The 22,239-nt window shown below is 41.9% G+C and overlaps 1 protein-coding gene across 1 annotated transcript in view; it reads right to left on the minus strand.

Annotated features, from left to right (window-relative positions):
• Window positions 1-15,933, minus strand: part of ROR1 (receptor tyrosine kinase like orphan receptor 1) — a gene marked incomplete at its 3' end in the record, with an annotated part of 55,952 nt that extends 40,019 nt beyond the window's left edge. Inside the window, exons 1-3 of the mRNA XM_082313219.1 lie at window positions 15,876-15,933; window positions 2,432-2,719; window positions 924-954 (exon numbers count right to left, since the gene is read on the minus strand). Coding sequence (XP_082169345.1) covers window positions 924-954; window positions 2,432-2,719; window positions 15,876-15,918 — 362 coding nt within the window. The 5' untranslated portion in view covers window positions 15,919-15,933. The remainder of the gene's footprint in view (window positions 1-923; window positions 955-2,431; window positions 2,720-15,875) is intronic.
• Between the last annotated feature and the right edge of the window lie 6,306 nt (window positions 15,934-22,239).

A 22,239-nucleotide genomic window follows, 5' to 3' on the forward strand; every position in this document is an offset into this window, starting at 1 on the left:
CAATACTTTGTGAACGATCTTCTATAAGGACAGTCAGGAACATTCACATCCACAAGCTTCTGCATCCCTTGTAATCATTTTAATAGTTTCATTTTATGTTTTAGTTGCTACCGTATTTCTCTTCTAATGGTGCAGCTTCCCTCAGCAGGAAAGGTGGGTTTTCAGTACTGTTCCATGCGTGTAAGATGTGAATAAGCTGGACACACTATCACAAAATTAATTTCAAACTTCAGAACAGTTGAAGATCACACTTGAAAACAGTAAGGGACCACAAAAAATAAGCAAGTTTGATCATGTATCTTGAAACTAGAGGGGAAGGTAAATGTACATTCTCAAAAGCTACCAAAGACAGAAGCTCCACTGCCAAAATACAACAACGTGGCAACTGCTCAGGCCCAGAAGCAGGAACCAAACCTGAGCTCCAGGATACATGAAACTGTTGTAAAAACAGCCACTACTCCCACCCATGTACTCAATCTTTAAAAGCTCAGTTTTAAGACAGTTTACTAATACAGGTACAGATAGATACAGATACAGTTTATGACCGTCAGTCCCCTTAAAATCAGTAAGCAGCCCCTAGGTAGTGAAATGTACCTATAGCAATAAATATTTTTCGGATTGGGCCATGACATGTATGAAGATCACTTTCTAGTCATACCTGAAATCAGTGCAAAGACTGAAGGCACCAGAGGATCTAAAGGTAATAATATTGAAAATTAAGAAGTCCAGGGTAAGAAATAGGAGTTGACATGATAACATGAAAATATATCTACGAGACAGATAATTCCGTTATAATAAATTACCGCACTATCTGACTTAGAGTGGAATGTAAAAGTGCTCCTGTCACACAAAATGAAAAATGAACTTCTGACTGCTGAAGCGCAAGATTAATGAATCGACATAACAGACATGAAACAACTTACGATGATCCTGGACTCGCTGTTGGCGGGGGACCTGGAAAAGTGACAGAAGAAAAACAGTGTGATGAGTTATGGTGAGGTAGCAAGCAGGAAGCTTTTGAAAACCTTTTAAAAGATATAAGTAACAGTCTGTCATGTTGGATGTGCTTTATGTAGTTTAACAGACAAGTCGCACTTTCTCAGTACCAAAGACAAGAGTGTATTCTGTAGCAGTGATTGTCTGCAAAATGCTGTAGACAAGGACAATAAACAGGTGAGGCACTCATCCTGCAATTCAACTGTGTCTCGGGCCATCACAGAGAAGGTTACAGCAAACCACAGGAGGCTTGTACAAAAGCATGTTGTAACTATAACTGGGAGAAAACAGCATCATTTCCCCCTATCAATCTTCATTATTAATCAGGGAATTCATCCTAGGCCTAATTCAGATGCACTGATCAAATTTGTTCTGACCTCAGTGGGCTTTGGCTGAGAGGGTTTCATTGTTACTGCCCTCGGTGCTTGTATTTTGGCAGCTACTGGAAGGGCTGAGCGGGCTGGAGTGCACGTTCACCGGCACAGCACAGATTGAGTAGTCGGCTGCAGTAGATTCCAGGGAAGTTCTTACTAACGAGCATTTGCTCTAGGAACTGAATTGTGACATTAAATATTGCTCCAGTCAGAAAAAAGAAAAACACTCACTCTTTTCTACAGGAGCACCTATAAAAGTATCACTGCTCAGATAAAAATCTCCTACATTTCAGATACAGGCTAAAGGACAACAACTGCCTTATGAGAGAACATCTAATGATTAATTTCTTATTAGAATTTAGAAAATGTGGGAGATTTATGAAAAAAGACTATGAAACTCATCACATACATCATTCATTGTGTGTTATTTGTCCAGTTCCTAAGAGGATTAACTAGGACTCTCTGCAAACATCTTCATCTCAGTGAATTATTTCCCTCTGAAGCGTGGAGGTGGAGAAGACACACAAATCGTGTTTCTTGTTTGGAATCTTCTCGGTCGTAAGATCAGCTTTGCAGGCAATTATCTCAATATAAACTTTGAAGAAACAGTGCTTATTTTACCTGACAGGTATATATATATCTCACTAACATGTATCCAATCTACACTTCAAGCTGAAATTTCTCACTTACTAGAGACTAGAAAGGAGGTCACTCAGGCACTTGAGAATAAAATATTTTTTCTTGTCTGGTCTGAATCCACTCAGGTAGCATATTAATGAACATTGCTGTTTAGTGACCCCTGTGTTTCAGTCCTGCTTCCAGCAGACTTCTATATAGTAAAAGCCACTGTTACAGCTGGCAACACAGGCATCTCAGCTGAGCCAAGAGCAAACAGGCAGAGAGGATAAGCTGCCATCCCAGAGATGCTCCCAGAAATAAGCTGAATGCAACTGGCTGATACTACTACATCAGTGTCTTCATTCTCAGTGGATAAACACACCTTTCTCCAGAGCTGGTTTTTTTAAGTAACAGTTTGAACAGCTTAAAAGGAGAAAACTTACCAAATTTCACAAACAGCACACCAGTTGTAGAAACAGTCTTTCTGCCATTAGTTGCAACGCACTGGAAGTAGCCAGTATCTGTAGTGTCAAGGTTCCTTATTCGCAGTCGAGACCCATAGCTCGTGGCACGGAAGGAGATCCTCCGGGGTTCTTGGACAACCGGAGCGTCGTTTTTCAGCCAACGGACCGTCGGAGGAGGATTGCCAGAGACTTTACAGTGCAGCTCTGCGGTCTGGCCAAGGGTGGTAGTTATGTTATTCATAGGTTCATCAAGCGTCAAGAAGTAGTCTGTTATGTAAAAGGAAAAAAGGGTGAATAAAGAACTCAGCTCAGGAAATGTCATTTTAAAGAAAGCTCATGCTTGTCTTTGAAAGAGAAACAAAGGCAGTGGCCATCAGGGTTAGCAGAAAACAATAATACTTGTTAATTGATGTTTCAGGGCAGGCAATAAGTCCCACACAGCTTTGCATGGTAATAAAAGGAACAAATTTTGGAACTCTCATTGCACTATAGTAATGCTGTATTTCTTGAAAATTTCTCTTCCTTCATATACCCATGGATTCCCTCTACTTTCTCAATATTATCCTATTGGGCTTAATTCAACACAGAAAAAGGAGGTAACACTGCTTATCTTTTTTCTTTTATTTTTCCTTTTTGCTAACCAATAAACATGAAAAACATGTATCATAAATCTGGCTGCTCATTTTTATGCCTCTGCCTATGCAGATCTGCCTCTGCTTATGTTAGGACCCACAAAATACAGGAATATATGAAATGAATCGCTCAGAGGTGAAGATCTCAGAGCTGTTTTAAATTGATTCGCAGAGCAGTGTAGACAGTGCGTTGTCACTGATTTTGTAAGCACTAACTGTATAGATGAGGAATAAGGATCATATCTAGGAGATGAAGACTTTTTTCTCACTCAGTATTTCCCTTGCTAAGAGTACTGAAGTTTATCTTAAATCTGAAATTGGTCTCATGATAGGTGCAAGCAGAGGATCAAGAATTCTTTTGTTAAGATAGAGAATGTTAAATCAAAATTTAGCAAAATTAATCTCTTCTAATCCATTTGTGAGCATTGCCTTGTCCTGTCAAGTGCTATTTCATTCTGCATCGTTCAGAAAGAGGACTATTTCTAGTTAACTGTATTCAACATTTAATTAAATCCTTTAAAGGCAGAGACCGAGATGGATTGGGTATGGGGAATGGAATACACAGGCTTTCATCTCCGTGTCACAGGTTCAAATCTAACAGTGGTCATTAGTGGCCAAACCCCATTATTATCTGCTGGCTGTCTCAGCAGGGAGGCCAAGGAATGAGAAATCCAGAGGCTGTACTCTGCTCCTGCGCTCTCAGAGCCAAGCTGGGAGGTCAAGAAAAGCCTATCAGTAAGTAAACCTGTGCTGCTTATGCTGCACCATTCTCAGGTACATCTACCGTTAACTCCAGCAATACGCCTGCCTAAAAGTATGAAAAAAATCTCTAGCATGTATAAAAACAGCTTAGCCAACTAACTTGCCTAACTAATTATTTATTTTAATCATGTCTTCACTAGCTACTCCCTTCATTATGTTTTGAGTATATCAATATCTCTTTCCTTTGTATTTAACCTGTTTAGCATGTAAGCCGTTACCCAGTATTTGCATAGCACTTTATACAATACGTCCCTGTTCTCATTTGGTCCTGAGGAGCTATTAGGATAAACATTCAGCACAAAGGAACTGCCCACACTTATTTTTTTCACTGATCAACTAGCCTTTTAATGTGCAGGTATGACAGTGTGCAAAAAAAACCCCTACTTTTACCTACACTCCCATGGATCTAATTAGTTAGGAAATCTATGCATGAGGCAAAAAGGGCAGAGATCCCAGCCTTTGGTGAAGACTGACAACAGGGTTCGATGTCTCTTGCCAGGGGTGTCAGACTGGCCTTTTTGCTCCCCAGAATCACGTCTGCATGCTTCATTGCAAGAATAGAAATGTTTCTGACTTGCTATCTTAATAACCTCACCGGGAAGCATAGTCTAAGTCAGCACACATATTCTTGGGTTCTCTCCACAATCTGGGTTTAATAAAATCACACTAATAGCATGGAACTGGATAACCGCATTTAATTATCCAATGTAACATTTCTATACCACAGTCATTTATATAATTCCTGATAACATTTCAAAGACTGGTTCAGACATCTACAATATAACAGTCAGAGAACAGAACGGCCTCAGTCCTCTCATGGTCTTGCTGACAAACATCACAGTAAATATAGTATTTTAAAGGTCCTATGTATACAGGAGAGGCAAATAAGGGAGTAAGGATGTAGGGTAGGTTTCCAAAGGCTGGAGAAGGATTTTAAAGTATCAGTAGCAACATTAAGTCAGTGAAAAAGTATGGCTGTAATGCAAGAGCTATGGTGCAACTTCTCTACAGTTACAAACAGAAATAGCCTCTCAGCATCAGGAGCTTCTGACTCTTCTCTAAGTGTTCTCCACCTTCCTCCACTAACTACTACAGAAACACTAAAATAAAATGCATCTGCTAAATTCAGCTTAGCTTAGTCCTCAAATCCATAAATTTTGCATTCAAATAATGAATCAGATCAAGCAGGTCACCTGAGATGAGATTTAAACAGGGCAGGTTTCAAGCAATTGGAAGCTTCATGAGAAGATGTTTCTCACAGATAGAGCAGTTCTGTAATTGAAAATGAACTGAAGGTCTAAAAGTACTTCCAAAAAACCTTGGACTGTTACTGAGGCATACAAAATTACGAGTGTTCCTTCCCTGGCATGCAAAAAAGCCATCCATTGCGGCCCTTGCCCAGTGTGGAGAAGCCCAATTTTGTTTTTAATACTTGTGTTTAACTCTCACCTATCAAAGCCCATCAAATCTCTAAAGCTACTGCCACCATCCTTTTCTTTTAATAACAACTATGCAAAGAACATATAAAATAATTCCTGACTGCGGCCAGGTTTCTGTCCCATCAGCCACTCTGTGGTGCCATCAGCATTAACATCTCCTCCTTCTGGGACCGAATGCCAAGAAAAATGGCAGTAAATCCTCCTTTTGTGCTTTCAGCAGGAGGGGAACAGGGCTGACAAAACGGGATGGACCCGCTGCTTGCACACACGATGAAGACACTGTGTCTCACGACCACGGTCTTAGAGCACGCCATGTTTTACCATATTTCATTTGACAGTCTCCCTGCCATCAAGGAGCTCCCCAGATGCCCGGAGTTGACTCCCTCTGACCTGAAGAATAATTTCTTAGAAACACAATGGTTCTTATGTACAAAGTAATTACTGCGCTTCTGAGAATTAACCAGTCTAGTGGCACTGGCCATTGGAAAGTCTGAGTTGTAATCCTGGCTCTGAGTAGTCTTGGGTGAATCACTTCAGTTGTGATTTTTAGAAGAGCCAAAGGGAAGTAGACACCCAAAGCCAATCAAAGCTCACATGGGATTTGTGCAACTAAGTCCTTTTAAAAACAGCCTTAAACCTTTTGGCTCAATCTCTCCAGCTATAAAGTGAGGATAATAATCCCTCTTACATCATGGGGAGGCTGTTATGTACATTAATGAGATAATGCTCGTAAAGCACTTTGAAGGTGAAAAGTGCTATGCTGGGATAAGCACTGTTATTATATTTTAAGTTAAATCTCAGGGTTTCAAGAACATAACAAAAGCCGGTCCATATTTTAGAGTAGCACTCTATAAAAACATTTTGGAAACATTTTAATTTACAGAAGTATGGGAGAATGGCCTGAAAAAGGTCTAAATAAAATTTAGCCCACCTATAATTTAATAATAGTCAAACTGATTTTTTTTTAATTTGTAAAAACAATTTACTGCTGGGCCTAGACCCTGAATGCCAAGTTTCAGCCCACAGAGATTTTTTTTTTTTAATGGCTGAGTTATAAACCCTTGAAAAATGCTGACAGCCCCTTTACTATAGCAGTACTAGCGGGTGCCCTATAATGAACTTTTAAATGACTTGAGATAATATCTGGAAAGCCAAGCCTGAAATATATTTCTGGTTTTGAGCCGTTGCCAATGCAAACACAACACATCATAAGTCATCTTCATGATTCTAAGCGCATAAATTGGAGACACTGCATATAAAATCCAAATATTAGGTATCCTTCATGGCCAAACTTTTTGCTGGTTTGATGTTACAGAATAGCAACAGCTGTGCAAGGACAAAATGTAGTGTGTTGCGTGTCTCAAAAGAAGAAAAGTGTGTGTATTTCCACAGCTCCGTCTTGACATTGTTAAATAGGAGCCTGCCCAGTCGTAATAAATCCTGAAGTATTCTACTACTTTTAAGTGGAACCCAGGTGGCTTTCAAAATAAAAGCTCGTCCTCTCTGGCCAAGGAATGTTAATCTCCTCTGTGACCACATGGTTACTCTATCTTAAATTACCAAAGACACATCTTAGAGCAGTAACACCCTCTTTGCTTGGAGGAGGATTTTGCTGGCCACAGTGCGACCTTTTTTCCCCAAGCACTGTGTGTGCTATGTGTTTCTGATTTCACTAGGTGTTTAAAGCACGATGGGGATGCAGGATTAGACCCTGAAATGTTCATTTTATGAGAAGAATTGTTGTTTCATTTATCTGTTTCTTTATGCCCTTCTGATCTTCCAGAACATTCAAAGAAAAGCTAAAATTAAAGTCTCCATTCAGGCTGTCGCAAGCCTGAAAACAGCTTTAATCCAGGTGCAACAGAGAGGCCGGTGTACCAAGTTACTTCCCATTATAGACTTGTAACAACACATTTCTCTGGAAAGGAACATCTCCAGACCTTTTCTCAAGCAAACCTACAGCTGTGGGGACACTGTTTCCAGCTGCTGGACTGGAGAATAAGTTTAATTCTGGATTTGAAAACTCAAATCTGCACTGCAGCATGTAAAGCAACCACCTGACCTGGTTGGAGTAAGGCAGTTGGGACACCAGTCTTACAGACTGCTTATTGCATTTATCTGTTTGCACCAAAAAGTTTAGCAGCTCACAGGTTCTTTGTCATAACATACATTGGCAAGAAGAAATGCAAGAAGTGTCTCAGTCAGTGACTGCAAGACAGATAAGTTTAGTGATTGGTAACTTAAAGAGTTGATAACCTTTGTCTAAAGGGAAAGAGCCTGTTAGGCACATCAGAGGGTCTGACATAGTCAGTCCGATTTAATATAATAGACTGGAAAGAAGCATTTTCATTCATTCAGAGCTCTGGATTATCCACGTTAGTCCAATCTGATGCTACACTTGGACGCGCCCCACACTCACATGTGATCGGCACCACCACTGAGCTCAGACCGTTGGAAATTTTCTATATGGAATTGTTCTCTTTGGGGAAAGTGAACAAGGCGGAGCCCACCCAGCCTGAAGACGCTGGAGGGGCTTGCTGGTTGTTCCGTATCTATTGACTCAAACAACTTGAGTTTTACACTAAAGAAGAAACCAGCAGGATTTCTGACTGAAGTATAGCCACAGACAGAGCATATACTTCTCAGTCAGAAAAAGGATTAACCATTGATTGCTTGATCTGCCCATAACTCACAAAGGAAGACAACTCCTGGCAGGTTCGACCTGTGGGTCTGATCAACAGACCCTTGTTATTAAAAGGGGCAAAAGGAAGACTCCCAGCTGGAATTTCACTTATTTTAAATGAATAAAAGTGGAGGAATGACAGTGGGAGTAAAGGGATACCGCACTCAACCCATGATTTGGCAACCCATATAAAGACTATCAGAGTTAAAGAAGTCCAGACAATCATGCGGAAATATTCAATGTCAACTGTGTTGGAACAAAAGGATATACTCTACTGCCTTTGCTTGCCCAGCTTATTTTCAAATGAGTTTCCTCAGCAATGTGTATGTGCAAGACTCAATTCAGGATACATGCTGCAGCTGTGTGTTGGGCTTTCTCTGCCCAGACACTATCTAGAGGGTTTAGTGGCACCTGAAGATAATTTACTGAACTGAAACAGGCTGACCACTGCCCAAGGCTTTATGGCTTTTCAGATGTCCACATGTGACATTCACTGTATTTGGGATTCTCAGAACTAATGGCTACTTTCTGATAATTAGCAGCTTAGAGATTGCCCTGGGCCACAGGGGAGGGAGAGCTTGTGGAGGGAAACTGGAGCACAGATGCCCGTGGACTTCCAAAAATTTATCTGTGGCTGAGCACCTGAATCCCATTGCTTTTGGATAGGAACTGGACAACTCACTGCCCTTCTCGCCAATGTGGATTCTTAATATGCATTTGAGAGTTCACATCTGCCTCTCCTTTTATGAGTCAGCTTTCAGGTTTAAGGACAGATGTCTTGGTGATAGCTTTGACGCTGTAATCTGGCAAGGGGAAATGAAGCTTTTCTTTACTCAGGAACCAGTTTTATAGCACAAGTAGGAAGCCTCTAAACTTTATCACAAAAAAAAGTGATTTGGAATAGGTAAACAAATGTCCACATCCAGCTATAAACCCAACTACTGAAAACCATCAAGGGATTTTGTTGTCACTTTAGAAGCCGCTCTGCAGTAAAGAGCCACATACAAAAACTCAAGCTATTAAAGGAAGGGTGTATAGAAAGGTATGTGCCTTAAGATTAATGCTGTAGAGTCAAAGAAAAGCTGTTATTTTTGACATTTTGACATAGCATCACTTTAGGATCTGGTTCTTATTAGCCCCTTCTGTGCCTTTTAAAGGTCTATTTTTTTTTTTAAACCAAAAATGTCAGGAAATTTGGAACAGAAACTTACAATAAAACACGTCCCTTGACCCTCTGATCTATCAATCTTTCAAATAAACAAAGATAGCTGGATGAGCCAGGAAAAGGTTATTATATATAGTTACCTTATGTATAATGGTCAGATATTTACTGCACACACTGAGGTTATATAAAAAATCCAATGTAAGTGAAGCATTTTGTGAAAGACTGTTGCCATGAATGCCCGATGTTACTCAGGGTGGTTTCTTTTTCAGGTTGTGTTCTGTAACCTTCAAATTTCACACCCTGTATTATTTATAAATGAGACATTCAAGAAACACAAATTCTCAAATAAAAACGTATACTCCGTCACTGGAAAAGCAAACAAAAGGAGCTAATGTACTGTGGCTAAAAAAATTTTCAAACAAAGTAGCAGTAATTTACTGCCTTGCTACTAACGGGACCTCACAAATAGTATCAGAATCCTGAGCCCCAACGGGGGAGCTTGATTTACCGAATATTCCCCAGATAATAAAGGAAAATAAAAAGGTAAATTGTGCATGAATGTGAAAGCTGTAATTCTTCCCCTTTCACCATGTGTATCAAATTCACATCCAGTGATTTCAAAAGAAAATCTGGAAATCTCTAAAGAACTGGGGCCAAAGTCAGGATGCCTTGATCCACCTGGTTTTCTCCACGTTTGGTTTTGTATATGTTTTTTAAGATGTAGTTTGCCTAAGAGTCAAATTCTCCCTGGTACATCAGAAAGATTTTCTCTAGAAGAACTCATAGCCAGGTCATTTCCCTGCCTGGAAAGACTTACCAAGGTGACAGCTTTAGCCTGGATTCATCAGTAAGGACGGTAAGGCTTGCTTCTCCCCTCTGGAAGCCCCCAGACCCAAAGGGTCCATCAGCAGTGTGGCTGTACCCACCGGGATGTCCTGCAGCCCCTTCTGCGCTCCGTGGCCTCCTCACGCGCTGTAGCTGTCGTCCAGCCCACCCTGCCAGGGAATGTTCTGCCCGCACAAGGACCTCCAAGAAGTTCATGACACAGTCCCATGCGCAGGGTAGTGGAGCAAATACTGCAGCTCTCCCATCCCGTTTTGGCCTTCAACAGTTATTTTCTGCTCTGGATCCCCAGACCATCCCAGGGGAGGGATGCTTGCTATAGGTGATCCTTGTATTGATATGCCTTTGAATACTTAAGGATAAATCCCGGCTTAACCTTAAACCACTGAGTGATTTGGGGTGCATTTTGTAAAATCCTGACTCTTGCTGCCAAGCTCTCTGGGGAACGTTTGCTTTCCGTATAACAGCTGGAGCACCACGAGACTGCTAAGTGTTGCCGAAGCAGTGACTGCAAGGTCTATGCCACACAGAGAGGCTGTGAGTGATGGGGAGCTCAAAGCCTGGGCTTGGGATCGTGGATGTCTGGAAATGAAAATGGTTCCCAAGCCCTGAATCATTCTAATGCTTTATACTTGTTTGCCAAAGCAGATAGGCCATGAAAGGGAAAGGAAAATAGGCAGTATCTGCAAAAACTCACACTAATAGGTTTTCTCTGGAAACTGAAGGACCAAGTTAAGAGCTCCTGGGAGGAGGCAGTACCAGCAATGAGATAACATGCCGCACCCCAGCACTCATGTCCTCAGCTCTGGCTCAACCACGGCCGGGACACATCCTTGTGCATGGTCAGGGAGCTTCCATGATGAAACGAGCTCCTGAGGAGGCTGCAGGTGGGCATGGGGGGACCGGGAGGACCTGATCAGGAAAAGCTGCAGTGACGACATCGTTCTCTTATCAGTCCTGTAAAGTGAACATCCATTGAAGTTGAATCCTACTCACAGTTAAAAGAAAACAGTATTTCAAAGCTGACTCTTTCTTGGCAAAGACTCCAATATTATTGTTGCCTAAGGATGAAGAGTTCCCAAACAATTCCTCTACTGTATCAGATATAAGTAGGCTCTCATTCAAATTCAGGCCTATCTATTTCTTTGTAAACAGACTGACATCTGATGGAAGGAAAAGCCTATCCTTTCACAATCATTTTTGTGGAAGAGAAGCAGCTGAATGAAGGGCTCTTCACCTTTTTAAATAAGGATCAGGGAAAAGAAGAGCTCACGGTAAATCAGAAGCTTTCTCAAACAAAGAGCTGGAGCCGGAGCTTGTCCCATGGTGTGAGGGGAGAGAGGGGAGGCAATGCACAAGCAAGGAGAAATGAGAAATCAGAGTGCCTTAAACAACAGGAAGAAAGAAAGACAAAAACTCCTTGAGGCCACCTGCCATGCTTCCTTGCCTGCTGGCACACCCCAAAAAAGAGTCGCATTAAAGAACAGAGCATGGACCCTAAAAGCCAGCACCAGGGCAGAGCGTCCTCGTGAACTCCACTTACTCCTGGTTTCATATGGCCTTTTTGTTTTGCCTCACGTATCACCTATTGCTGTAGCTGATATCAAACAATTTCCGGATAACGAAATTGCTTTAAGCCACCACGAGCGAATGGCCGAGCTGTAGCGAGTGTCAGGAGCGGTTACAAAGCCTGGTGCAACAGGGCCATGTAGGAGCACACACGAAGGGGACTTCTCCAAGCCTCACGAAGCGATGAGCTATGGTCCCCGCAGACGTCTCCTGCTCGCTGGGCAGCTGCAGGCTCCCCCAGCCCCAGGGAAATCTCAACTAGCAACTTGTGGGTGAAAGGCTTCGCATCCTACCACCGACCCCCTGAGACGGGCCTTTTCCTACCACCAGAGACCCCTTCTTTCCCTGAAGTTCACTTATTTCTCCTCATATAATTAAGTATTTATTGGATCACATTTTCATTTCTCTTTTTCCCTCGTGGCATTCCCTCTGCACGCCATGATTTACTAGTCAGAAAAGAGAGAGAAATGCTCATAGCTAAATTTCTCCTGTTTTAAAAGTGATTATTTTTTATTTTTTATGCACAGTTTGTTTGTTTTTTTAAGGTTTTGGTGAGAAACCACCTCCTCCCTCCCATCAATCGTTGCTTTCAACAGCTCTTCACGGGTGGCTGCGTCTCTTTTAAATTCATTTCCTGTTAAAAAGAATAAACAGGCAACTGTTTAATGCTGTCGATTTAGCTTATTTAATAGAAATTGAAACCTGAATAGGGCTCAGTTGTAAGATAACCACTGCAGAACTCACTGAGCTAGGGAAAGCACCATATTAAGTAATTATTTCAAAAGGCAGAATATTGCTTAGCAAGACTATGAGCTGTTCCTCCTTCCCAAACACAGGAGACATATTTGAGGAAGAGATGCTCATTTCCAAAAGGCAGCAGGTAGAGCTAGAGCCACTTAAAGCGGACAGCCATTTAATTGGGAAATTTGGCTGGAAATCACTTTCATGTGGTGAACTTAATAGGCTTTAAAATGAGTTTTACTGGGATGCCTGCGTGACCTCATGGCGGACTGCAGCAAAGACAAGTGGATGTTGATTTCTTGAGATGCTTGTTTGCAAAAGAAATGGAAACTAAGTGCACACCTAATTTTCTCCTCTGAGGTTTCAACTCACCAAGTCAGCATGCACTACAGTGTATTTGCCTTTATATAAGCAAGACTTTCAAAGACCTTTAGTAGAACCAGTAGCTCCCACATTAAAGCCCCTGCTTCTCTCTTAGACAAGACAAAACGTGTGTGCCTTACTTTGCTTGTAGGCACACTGGGAGAATCCGCCCCTCTGACTAAGCTTTTTGGGCAGCAAATGCATTTTAATCACATATGTAAATCCGTGTTTAGGTGTGTAAGCTTACAGCAGTCTAAATGCTAATCAGAGCAAGCAAAGGGGCCGGTAATCCCCCAGGAATGCAGGATTCAGCCCAACGAGTGGTAATTGCCACATTCCAGGTGGATTAGAAGCATGAAACTTCATTTTACCTGTTTCTGACAATATAGCTCAGGAACAGGTGCCATGGAAGTAACGCGGAAAATGGTTTAATTATTAACGTAGAGGCCAGGCTCAGTGCTGGCACAGAAAGTGTAAGCTTCTCTTTGAGCAGTAAGATGACTCAACGTCCAGGATGGTGGCAGGCGCCCCAAGTTTTACCTCTGCTAGCCCTGGACCTGCTGCTTTCCAACAGAGCTGGCACACCGAGGGTGGGACACCTGAACCCTGGTTGATACAATCCAGTGTGGAGAGTAGTCTGAAGAAAGCAGACACCAAAGGAGGCAGGCAGTCCGTGCTGCCACCAGGCACCTTTCTCTGTTTCCTAGCTATGTCAATCAAACCAAGGCTTTGGAGAATGCCCACCTGGGGCACATGGTACTGTAAAAAGGGAGCATTTGAACTACCAGCTGATAGTAAGCCTAACCAAAATATGGGTTAAAAATCACCCTGGCCATAACAAACCAGTCTACACAAAACCTCCCATTAGGAATAACAACAAAGAAGCTACTGGGGGCTATTTTACAGGACAGATCAGATACTGAAGAGAATGTAATTTTACAGTAAATTGTATCTGATCTGTACCTTCCCCTCTGTCTAGGTTTTGGTTGGAGGCACAGAGCTTCCCCTGTAATATATAGCAATCTATGGGTGCTTTACCAATTGAACCCTTGGGCTTACAGTGGAGAACAAAGAATACATAACTGATAAACATTTGCAAAAAATATTTTCACCACTTCAACAAAGTGTGACCCTGTCTTCCCCTGTGATCATGGGCTGCGGTCCTACAGAAAAATCTACCCTGTAGGTTAGTAAAGGTTGTCTACCAAGGATATTGTAAGAGGCCTGAATTAAGACTGTCCGATGGCCTTCCCTCTGGCATTTCCTAACTTTTGAGTGTTTGGCTTTGTGGCCTTAACTTGCTTTTTCTAGGCCACTTATTTATTTCTTACTTTTTGAAAAACTAAATCAAAGCTGCCAAACAAGTAAAAAAACATGCAGGCATCCTGTTTGGGGGAACCACCGCCCTCAATTCTCCATGGCTTCAGGACATCCCCAGTGCACAGCCTGGACCTGTGGACCTGCCATGGGCACCTGGATGAATCACAGAATCATAGAATGCTTTGGGATGGAAGGGACCTTTAAAGGCCATCTAGTCCATCCCCCCTGCAACTGGCAGGGACATCTACAACTAGATCAGGTTGCTCAGAGCCCCATCCAGCCTGGCCTTGAATGTTTCCATTCCAGAGAGGATGGGGCATCTACCACCTCTCTGGGCAACCTGTTCCAGTGTTTCACTACCCTCATTGTAAAAAATTGCTTCCTTATATCCAGTCTGAATCTACCCTCTTTTAGTTTAAAACCATTACCCCTTGTCTTATCACTACTGGCCCTGCTAAAAAGTCTGTCCCCATCTTTCTTATAAGCTCCCTTTAAGTACTGAAAGGCTGCAAAAAGGTCTCCCCGCAGCCTTCTCTTCTCCAGGCTGAACAACCCCAGCTCTTTCAGCCTTTCCTCATAGCAGAGGTGCTCCATCCCTCTGATCATTTTTGTGCCCCTCCTCTGGACCCGCTCCAACAGGTCCATGTCCTTCTTGTACTGAGGACCCCAGAGCCAGACATGGTACTCCAGGTGGGGTCTCACCAGAGCAGAGTAGAGGGGCAGGATCTCCTCCCTCAGCCTGCTGGCCACGCCTCTTTTGGTGCAGCCCAGGATACGGTTGGCCTTCTGGGCTGCGAGAGCACATTGCCAGCTCATGTCCAGCTTTTCATCTATCATGGGATTGGGATAAGACATCCGTTCTATCAACACCTTCTTTCAGCAATTTGCTGTGAATTGGAATCTTCTGCTTAATGACTACGTGCTTTTCTCCCCTTCCTACCAGCAAGCACAACCCCTTTGACTTTCGTCTTCTCCAATGTGTCCTGGATCACCAGAAAGTCCTGCTTCTTCCCTGGTGGGAAGGCAGACATGAAAGAGTCAACCTTGCCTTCAAGTACTCAGAACTACATATTCTCTTCACACTTAAGCACAGAAAACATATTTATGCATAAACATAAGACACTATGAACACATGTTTATAAAAAACATTAACAGAATACGGACAAAAACATTTGGAAAAAACATCTGTGGCAGAACACCACTATGGGAAATTTCAGTCTAAATAGTTAATGGTTGGCAAAGATATAAGCAAATGAAAAGAGTCGTTGACAAACTGCACAGTTAGTGTGGCTAACAGCATCCTCCACTGTAAATGTTACATTAGAAGCATTTCAAAGACCACACTGACTAAGGAGCTGCAGGCCACTGCCTTGCAATAAGGGCTAGAGGAAGTTAAGCAATTTGGCTTAAATAATTGGTAGTGCATAATTTACAAAATTAAGGGGAATGAGAAATACATCCCTTTTTTCACAATATACACCCTTCAGAGAGCTCCAAATCACACATAATTACCACCTGCAAATATATTTTCCCCATCTATTCATTTAAAGCCTCAAAATTTCATAACAAAACACATCGAGACAAACTGACCGCCTGATGCTTGTTAATTTTGAGTTCAAATCCTAAGATCCAACAGACAAAATGTCAAGCAGTTCATAAACCAACAGAACTCACATCTTGAAATATTTTTACCATGTGGAACATTTTACTAGTACAAGAAACAAACACAGCATTCTGCAGAAATCACAGAACCACATGTAATTAAACGTCAAACGATCACAAGGCAAACAAAGTTTATCTTAAATGCCCCCTCGCCCCTTTGCTTGCTGATTTGGCCAAGTCAAGAAGAAGAATTGAGATTTTAAAATCTAATTTCACATCTTCCTATTTTTTTCTGTCCACTTACCTTTATCTAATTCACTTGAGATGTTCCATGATGATGTAGGCATGAAATCAGCAACAACTGATGAATTTGCTCCTGGAAGAGAAAAATAGGAAAAAAAAAAAAAAAAGATGCTGTTAATATATTAATTCTGTATCATCAGGAGAGTAATTTATCCATTTATAAAGTCACTGTCACAGTAATAAAATTATTTGAAGAACAGCAGCTATTAAAATGCACTCAATGCTCTGTGTTGGCAGGCTTAAGACATATGGGTAGCAGAACCAGCGAAGTGGAAAAAGGCACAGGGCCAGTGCTGGAGTTTGTTTTGCAATGCTGTCACTGTGAGGCCTTGTGTTAATTAAGCAACCAATCTTTGGGATGTATTTGGCCCACCTTAAAATCTCTCCACGACTTTTATAGAGGTAGAATGACTCTGCAGTGCTACAGCTAAGAAAAACACAAACACTATGAGGCTGCTGAACATGTTATCTATTAACATTTACAAGCAATTTTAATCCTGCAAACCCATGTGCACAAGAAGAGACGCAGTTTATGCACTGAAGTTAATCGGGCTACTTGTATGAAAAATCCTCCTACGACTCATGTAAACACAGGCTGGAAAGACTGATCTGATCATTAGTAACATTTTCTGATTGCTATGGTACTTTTTTCCTTTTCAAGAAAAAGTTGAATGGTGACCTTAGTCTTCATTGATATTTTTACCTTTTTTTTAATATGCAAACAGTAAGTTGTACAGAGGACAGTGTTGAGGGAACTGCCAGCCTACTTCCAGCCTCAGCTGTGTGTCACAGTAAAACACCTCCCCGTATCTGAATGTCGATAATTTCATCAAACACGCATGTGAGGACTCTGACGTGTAACTGCTGCCGTAGCACTTGCCACATGCCAACAGGCTGCGGTGGCCTGGTGCAGTATCCACAATGAGATGTTTGTTGGCCTCCCTGAGGGTCTTTGCAAAACCACATTCAGCCGTGTAAACCCATCGCCACACGGTCAGGGGGGAATTACTGTCCCCTTGTAACAGCTGACCCACGTGCGCCTTATGAGGCTCTTCAGGTATCTGGGAAGGACTGCTTTTGGAGTGCAATCTCTCAGAGTGAACCCCCAGGGATTAATACACACATATACGAGCTTTAGTGAGTGACGATGGGAAGGGTGGGAAAAAGGGGTGTGCACGGACATTACATGGCATGGAAACACAGTGCACCTCCGAATTCCCTGTGTCTACCCAACCCCAGGAAACCCGACCTTGAAAAGGAGGAGAGCGATGCTGGACAGGAGTGCTACGGCACATAAAGTGGGACTGAATTTGAAATAAAAACAAGCAGTGCTCAATGTGTCAGCGCCTGATCTGAGTGAGATGCTAAAAAGACTCACTACAAATTAACACCCTGTGGCCCAATCCTGCATCATGGCTGGACCCCCAGTGCCAGGTGATTTCACTTGGTCCCATATGTGCACAGCGAAGGCAGAGTCAGGATGCAGAGCATCAGCAGGATCCCAGATGAGAATGGGAATATTTTGAAGTATATTATTTTTATTTTGACACCATCCCTTTAGCTTATTCCCAGACGTCTTTTAACTACAAAGCAATTTCACTCATAAAACTGTGGCAGTGCAAGGATATCCAAAGATGTTCTGCGTTTATTTGACCAGTCAGCAACTATTCTAGTTCATTATAAAATCACGAGAAGATTGTAAACATAAAGTCATACAAATGTATGAAGCTGTTAAGTTCAGATACAGCCACTACAGTTTTTATAAATATCATCTTTCTTAAAAGCCCACCTGGTAGCACTGCTTATTTAAGACTGTGTCAAGTATTTCCAATGTAAACACCGAATTTGAAGGCATTATAACTCACCTACATACATGGCCCCTGGCCTGCACAGATATGCAGGGCAGAAACCCACTGACGGGGACAGATCCTGAGCCCATGTAAAATGGCATTGCTCTGAAGTCAGCAGTGATACCTGTTTACACAAGCTGAGATTCTGGCCCACTGTGTCCATCCCTCCTCGTTCTTTACTTTTTAACAGTTGAGCTTCTTACCTAACCCAAATGTTAGGGACCACATGGCTAAAAGGCCTGCAATGTATAAGGAAAACAAAATGGATCCAGTGCTAATATCACCTTCATGGTGACCACGATCATCCAAGCACCAGGGCACTGTGGCTGACGGATTTGCACTGAGGCTAAAGACATGGGGTAGCTGGCAAATAACCAGCGGGCAAATGCTGACCAGGATCCCATCAGTATCAAGCTGGTGCCGGAGGCTGGGGATGCTCGATCTCCTGTGCCTCCCCTGGGCCCTTGCCCTTCCATCCCTCCCACCCAAAAAATGGGGCAGCTCCTGTAGGCCTGTGATAAAACCGCTCAGCAAGAGGGATCTGAGGTGCCGTTGCCTCTCACACCTGCCGTTCAGACCAAACAGGTCCATCTCGTATGGCCACAGCGCACCACTCAAACCCAGGGGCAATGGGTTCTGCCATTCACACTGCTCACACATTCAAGTTTTGCACTCGACAATATATTTTCTGTAGGTATTATTACTTTTGTTCACCTGGAAATATTCTAGTACTAAGAGCCTACAAATGAACCGTAGTCTGCAAAGAGCTAACACACATTAACCAAAATGAAAGAAAAAGTACTAATGATACTATGACCAAATAAAATATTTTGCTATTTAAAACTCCAGAGTGTTCATATTAATGTTTTCTTAAACAGGCTTTGAAAACATGACCGTAAATCTCACAGAGCAGACATCCATCACCTGACCTACAGAAGAAACAACATTAGAAGACCAAACTTTACTATTTGTGAGATAGTTCTCCAGGCTGGTAACCGGTAATTTTCTGATATTCCTGAATTAAAGCTCCAATTTGAGAGCAACATATTACTGTGCCCTTAGTAAACATTTTATTTGACTGAAAGGAACATGCGGAGCAGTTACACAGCTTGGGAACATACCATCAATTCAAAGTTAGTTAATGTAGAAAACACAAGTACCCCAGAAAAGAAGTCCACAAGACATGCATTAATTTCATTTCTAACTGCGATGACTTAGGATTGCTGTGCATGAAAGTGAGAGCAGTGATACCTCTCCTTGGAAAAAATATGTTATAACCTTCAGGCCAAATCCAAAGCATGCTCTGTCGGAAGACGACCTCCCAGCCAGCCCATGGAGAGAGATGAGTCATGGATGGGAGAAGGATCAAAGCCTTGTCTGAGCAAACTCGTTCTCCCGCTGGAACCAAACCCACCGCCTGCTCCTGCCTGAACCTCGTCACTCAGTAACTCTGCCTCCAGGAGGAAAACGTGTTTAAAAAACCAGACTGGGAATGAGTAGGACTTTTTTCCCCTTTGGGACCCACTGTGTGCTGGTGGGTCAAAGAGCTGGAGCACCAAGAAAGTCACACCGAATGCAAGACACCTCCAGCTATTCCACCCACGACCTGGAGGAGACCAGGGAGCAGCGCTCAGCATCCATCACTCCGCTCGTCAATGGCCCATCCACTGACTTCACTCACACACCCGACCTTTAAACTCCCACTTACCAATTGCTCCGTTTATTCTGTAAATCCCATATATGGGATTTACACAGAGTGACTTGCATTTGGGGCACTGAAACAGGCTTGCCCATTTGCTGTCACCATTAAAAAAAAGGAAAAAAATGTGCTTAATATTGCAACTGGATTTCAAATGAGGAGTTTAAAAATTAATCCTTAATTGTTAAAAATGCCCTTTTATGCCCCGCTTTAACTACTTCAACAATAAGATTTTTTTTGAAAAAAAGTCAACCTGAGAAATGTGATCAGCAGAGAGAACCATTATCCCGTTAAGATTTTATTTATAGATGAAATCATTTCAGATGAATGATGAATCTTATCCTTAATACTGGAAAGATAAGTATCTGTTCAAATCTCTATCACTATTAAGAAATGTTGGTCTTAAGTTCATGAGAAATCACAACAGTCAATTATAAGCCCTGTGAAAAGCCAAGTAAAGTGTATTCAAATACACTCCCCGCAGAGAAGTTGGCTAACATCTGATTTTATTACTATATTGCCTAAGTGTAGAGTGAATTTCACACAAGTCAGTCCTTTTAAAGCCTTTGTGATTAAATAAACTTCAATAAGGTTTACAAAAATCTGCCTCTGAAGAAAAACTACAGAGCTCGTTCTTATCACAGGCACACACTACTGTCTCATTTTCTCACCAGAAGCAACCATTACTCAGTGCTCCAGTGTTTGTACTGTCACGGTTACAGAGCCATCAAAAAGATGGGGCAGCCTCATCCCCTGGCCACAGAACCGAAAAGGAGAAGATCCAGGCCTCATGCCCAAGCTAATTAATATCTCTCTGTGATGCATTTGTAATGCAAAGTAAAGAGAGTATAAGTCAAAACAGGAAGAAGGCAGATAACTAAGATGACACCAAACCCAGAAATGATTGAAGATTTTAATGGGGAATAAATCTGCTCTATAGAAACAAGGCAGAGAGCAAAATAAGTCTAAGAATGTGGATATTCTGCTTGCAAGGCCCTACAAGCAATGCATGAGGTCTGTACGGCTGCTAAGCACAGGAACGTACACAGGGTTGCCTGGGACAGGCTTTCTTCCTGGGTGCAGAGACGAAAATTCCAGATCTTGCAGGAACACATCTTCTTAAGGTGGAAGATATGTCTAGTTCAAACACACAAACAAAATTTCAAAGTGTCTTCTTAATGGGCATCCACTGTCTTACTTTATATCACACCAGGGGGTCATTCTATATCCTAATTCTATACCCTCAAGACAATTTGGAGTAATTTTTTCTGATACAAATATGAACGTGACTACAATGTATGCAATCCAGATCTCATTGCAGAATAACCAAAATAGCAAAAAGAGCAAGGAGGTATTTAAAGTAACCAAGCAGTTAGAAGTCTGAGTAATAAGATAAAGTTATACAGAATTAGAGCAAAACCTAATTATACTAAATGCTCAGTATTTTTTGCTTTTCTGCACATTCCAGACCGACGCTTCATCTTTCTCTCCGTCTAGTTCCTACCTGACTGATCTCTTCCAGGATCTTCCCACAGATATGCCTCACGGCTGTTTTTCTTCTCAGTCATATCTCCCTCATCTTCCTTTTTTGCCTTTTGAGTTTTCTGTTTCACCGATCCTTTGTAAGTTCCCCACACATTTTCATCTGATCTCCCAAGATACTACATTTTGCAATCAGCCAGTTACCAGCCTATCCACAGCCCACCCTGGGGGTGCTGAAGGAAATCTAGACATACTTTCTGCAGACTGTAATGGATACAACCTATTATTTACCAATTTTCTTGTCTGTTTAAAAATTGGCACCGTCCTGAAATTTCCATAATATATACCTCAAATTTTGCTTATATCTTTAATGTGTGAAAGGATTTTATTTTCATGACATCAGTACCTCTGCGTGTCAGTAGACCTGTTTGCATTATATAAGTCTTGTGTTTCAAAAGGAGACAGGAATCATAAATACTTCAATCAGTTGAACGAGGCAAAACTGCATGAAGACGGGAAATTGTTGAGAGCATTTCTGCTCTTCAAGTAAGGCAGGTGTCTCTGAAGGAGAATATACTGCCTTTAATAGCATGCAATACCATAGGTCAATGGCAAACCTTCCATTGATTAGTTATGAATATAGCAATTTCAGTACACAACGATGTGTAAAAAATACAGTATATATAGCCCACAGCAAACACAGTCCACGTTAAAAACATATTCCTGCAAAAAGACTCAACCTTGCATGTTCAGGTGAAGCTGTTGGCCTTTGTACTGTCACTTTAAATATTTTGAAAGAGAACAGCCTACAAATTATATGCAATAAAAACTGCCGGAGAACAGACCTTAACTAAAGATCTATTTGGTAAGCGAGATGAAATGCTGCATGATGGCATTTCTCCTTCAAATGCTTAACATTAACTAGTTACCTTTACTCCACCTGGTTACTCTATGGCTGAAAAAGCAAAGGCAAAGCTTGTTCTGCCAAAACCTTGCATAGGCAGATCTGAGAGATAGAGTTTACCAGATGATTCCTGCAGAGTTCACAACTGCTGCCATCGCTGTGTCAGAAACTGCACTTTCTGTTGGCAAAGGACCCGCTGGAGCTCTTCAGGCTGTTCCATGCAGATGAGGGCAGAGATGACACTGCATGATGCTAATAACTTTCAAATAGTTAAGTTTCCCCACACTATTAGAATGTAAAACTTTCAAGCACAGCTATCTGTTATTTATCTGTAGTATATCATTATTGATAGCCTGGGGTAGGTTAATAATTGGCATTAGATAAGGAAATTTTCAACACCAATGAACAATTTGAGTTCTGTGGGTTTCAA

This window comes from Platalea leucorodia, assembly GCF_965183815.1.
Source record: "Platalea leucorodia genome assembly, chromosome: 5".
NCBI lineage: Eukaryota > Metazoa > Chordata > Aves > Pelecaniformes > Threskiornithidae > Platalea > Platalea leucorodia.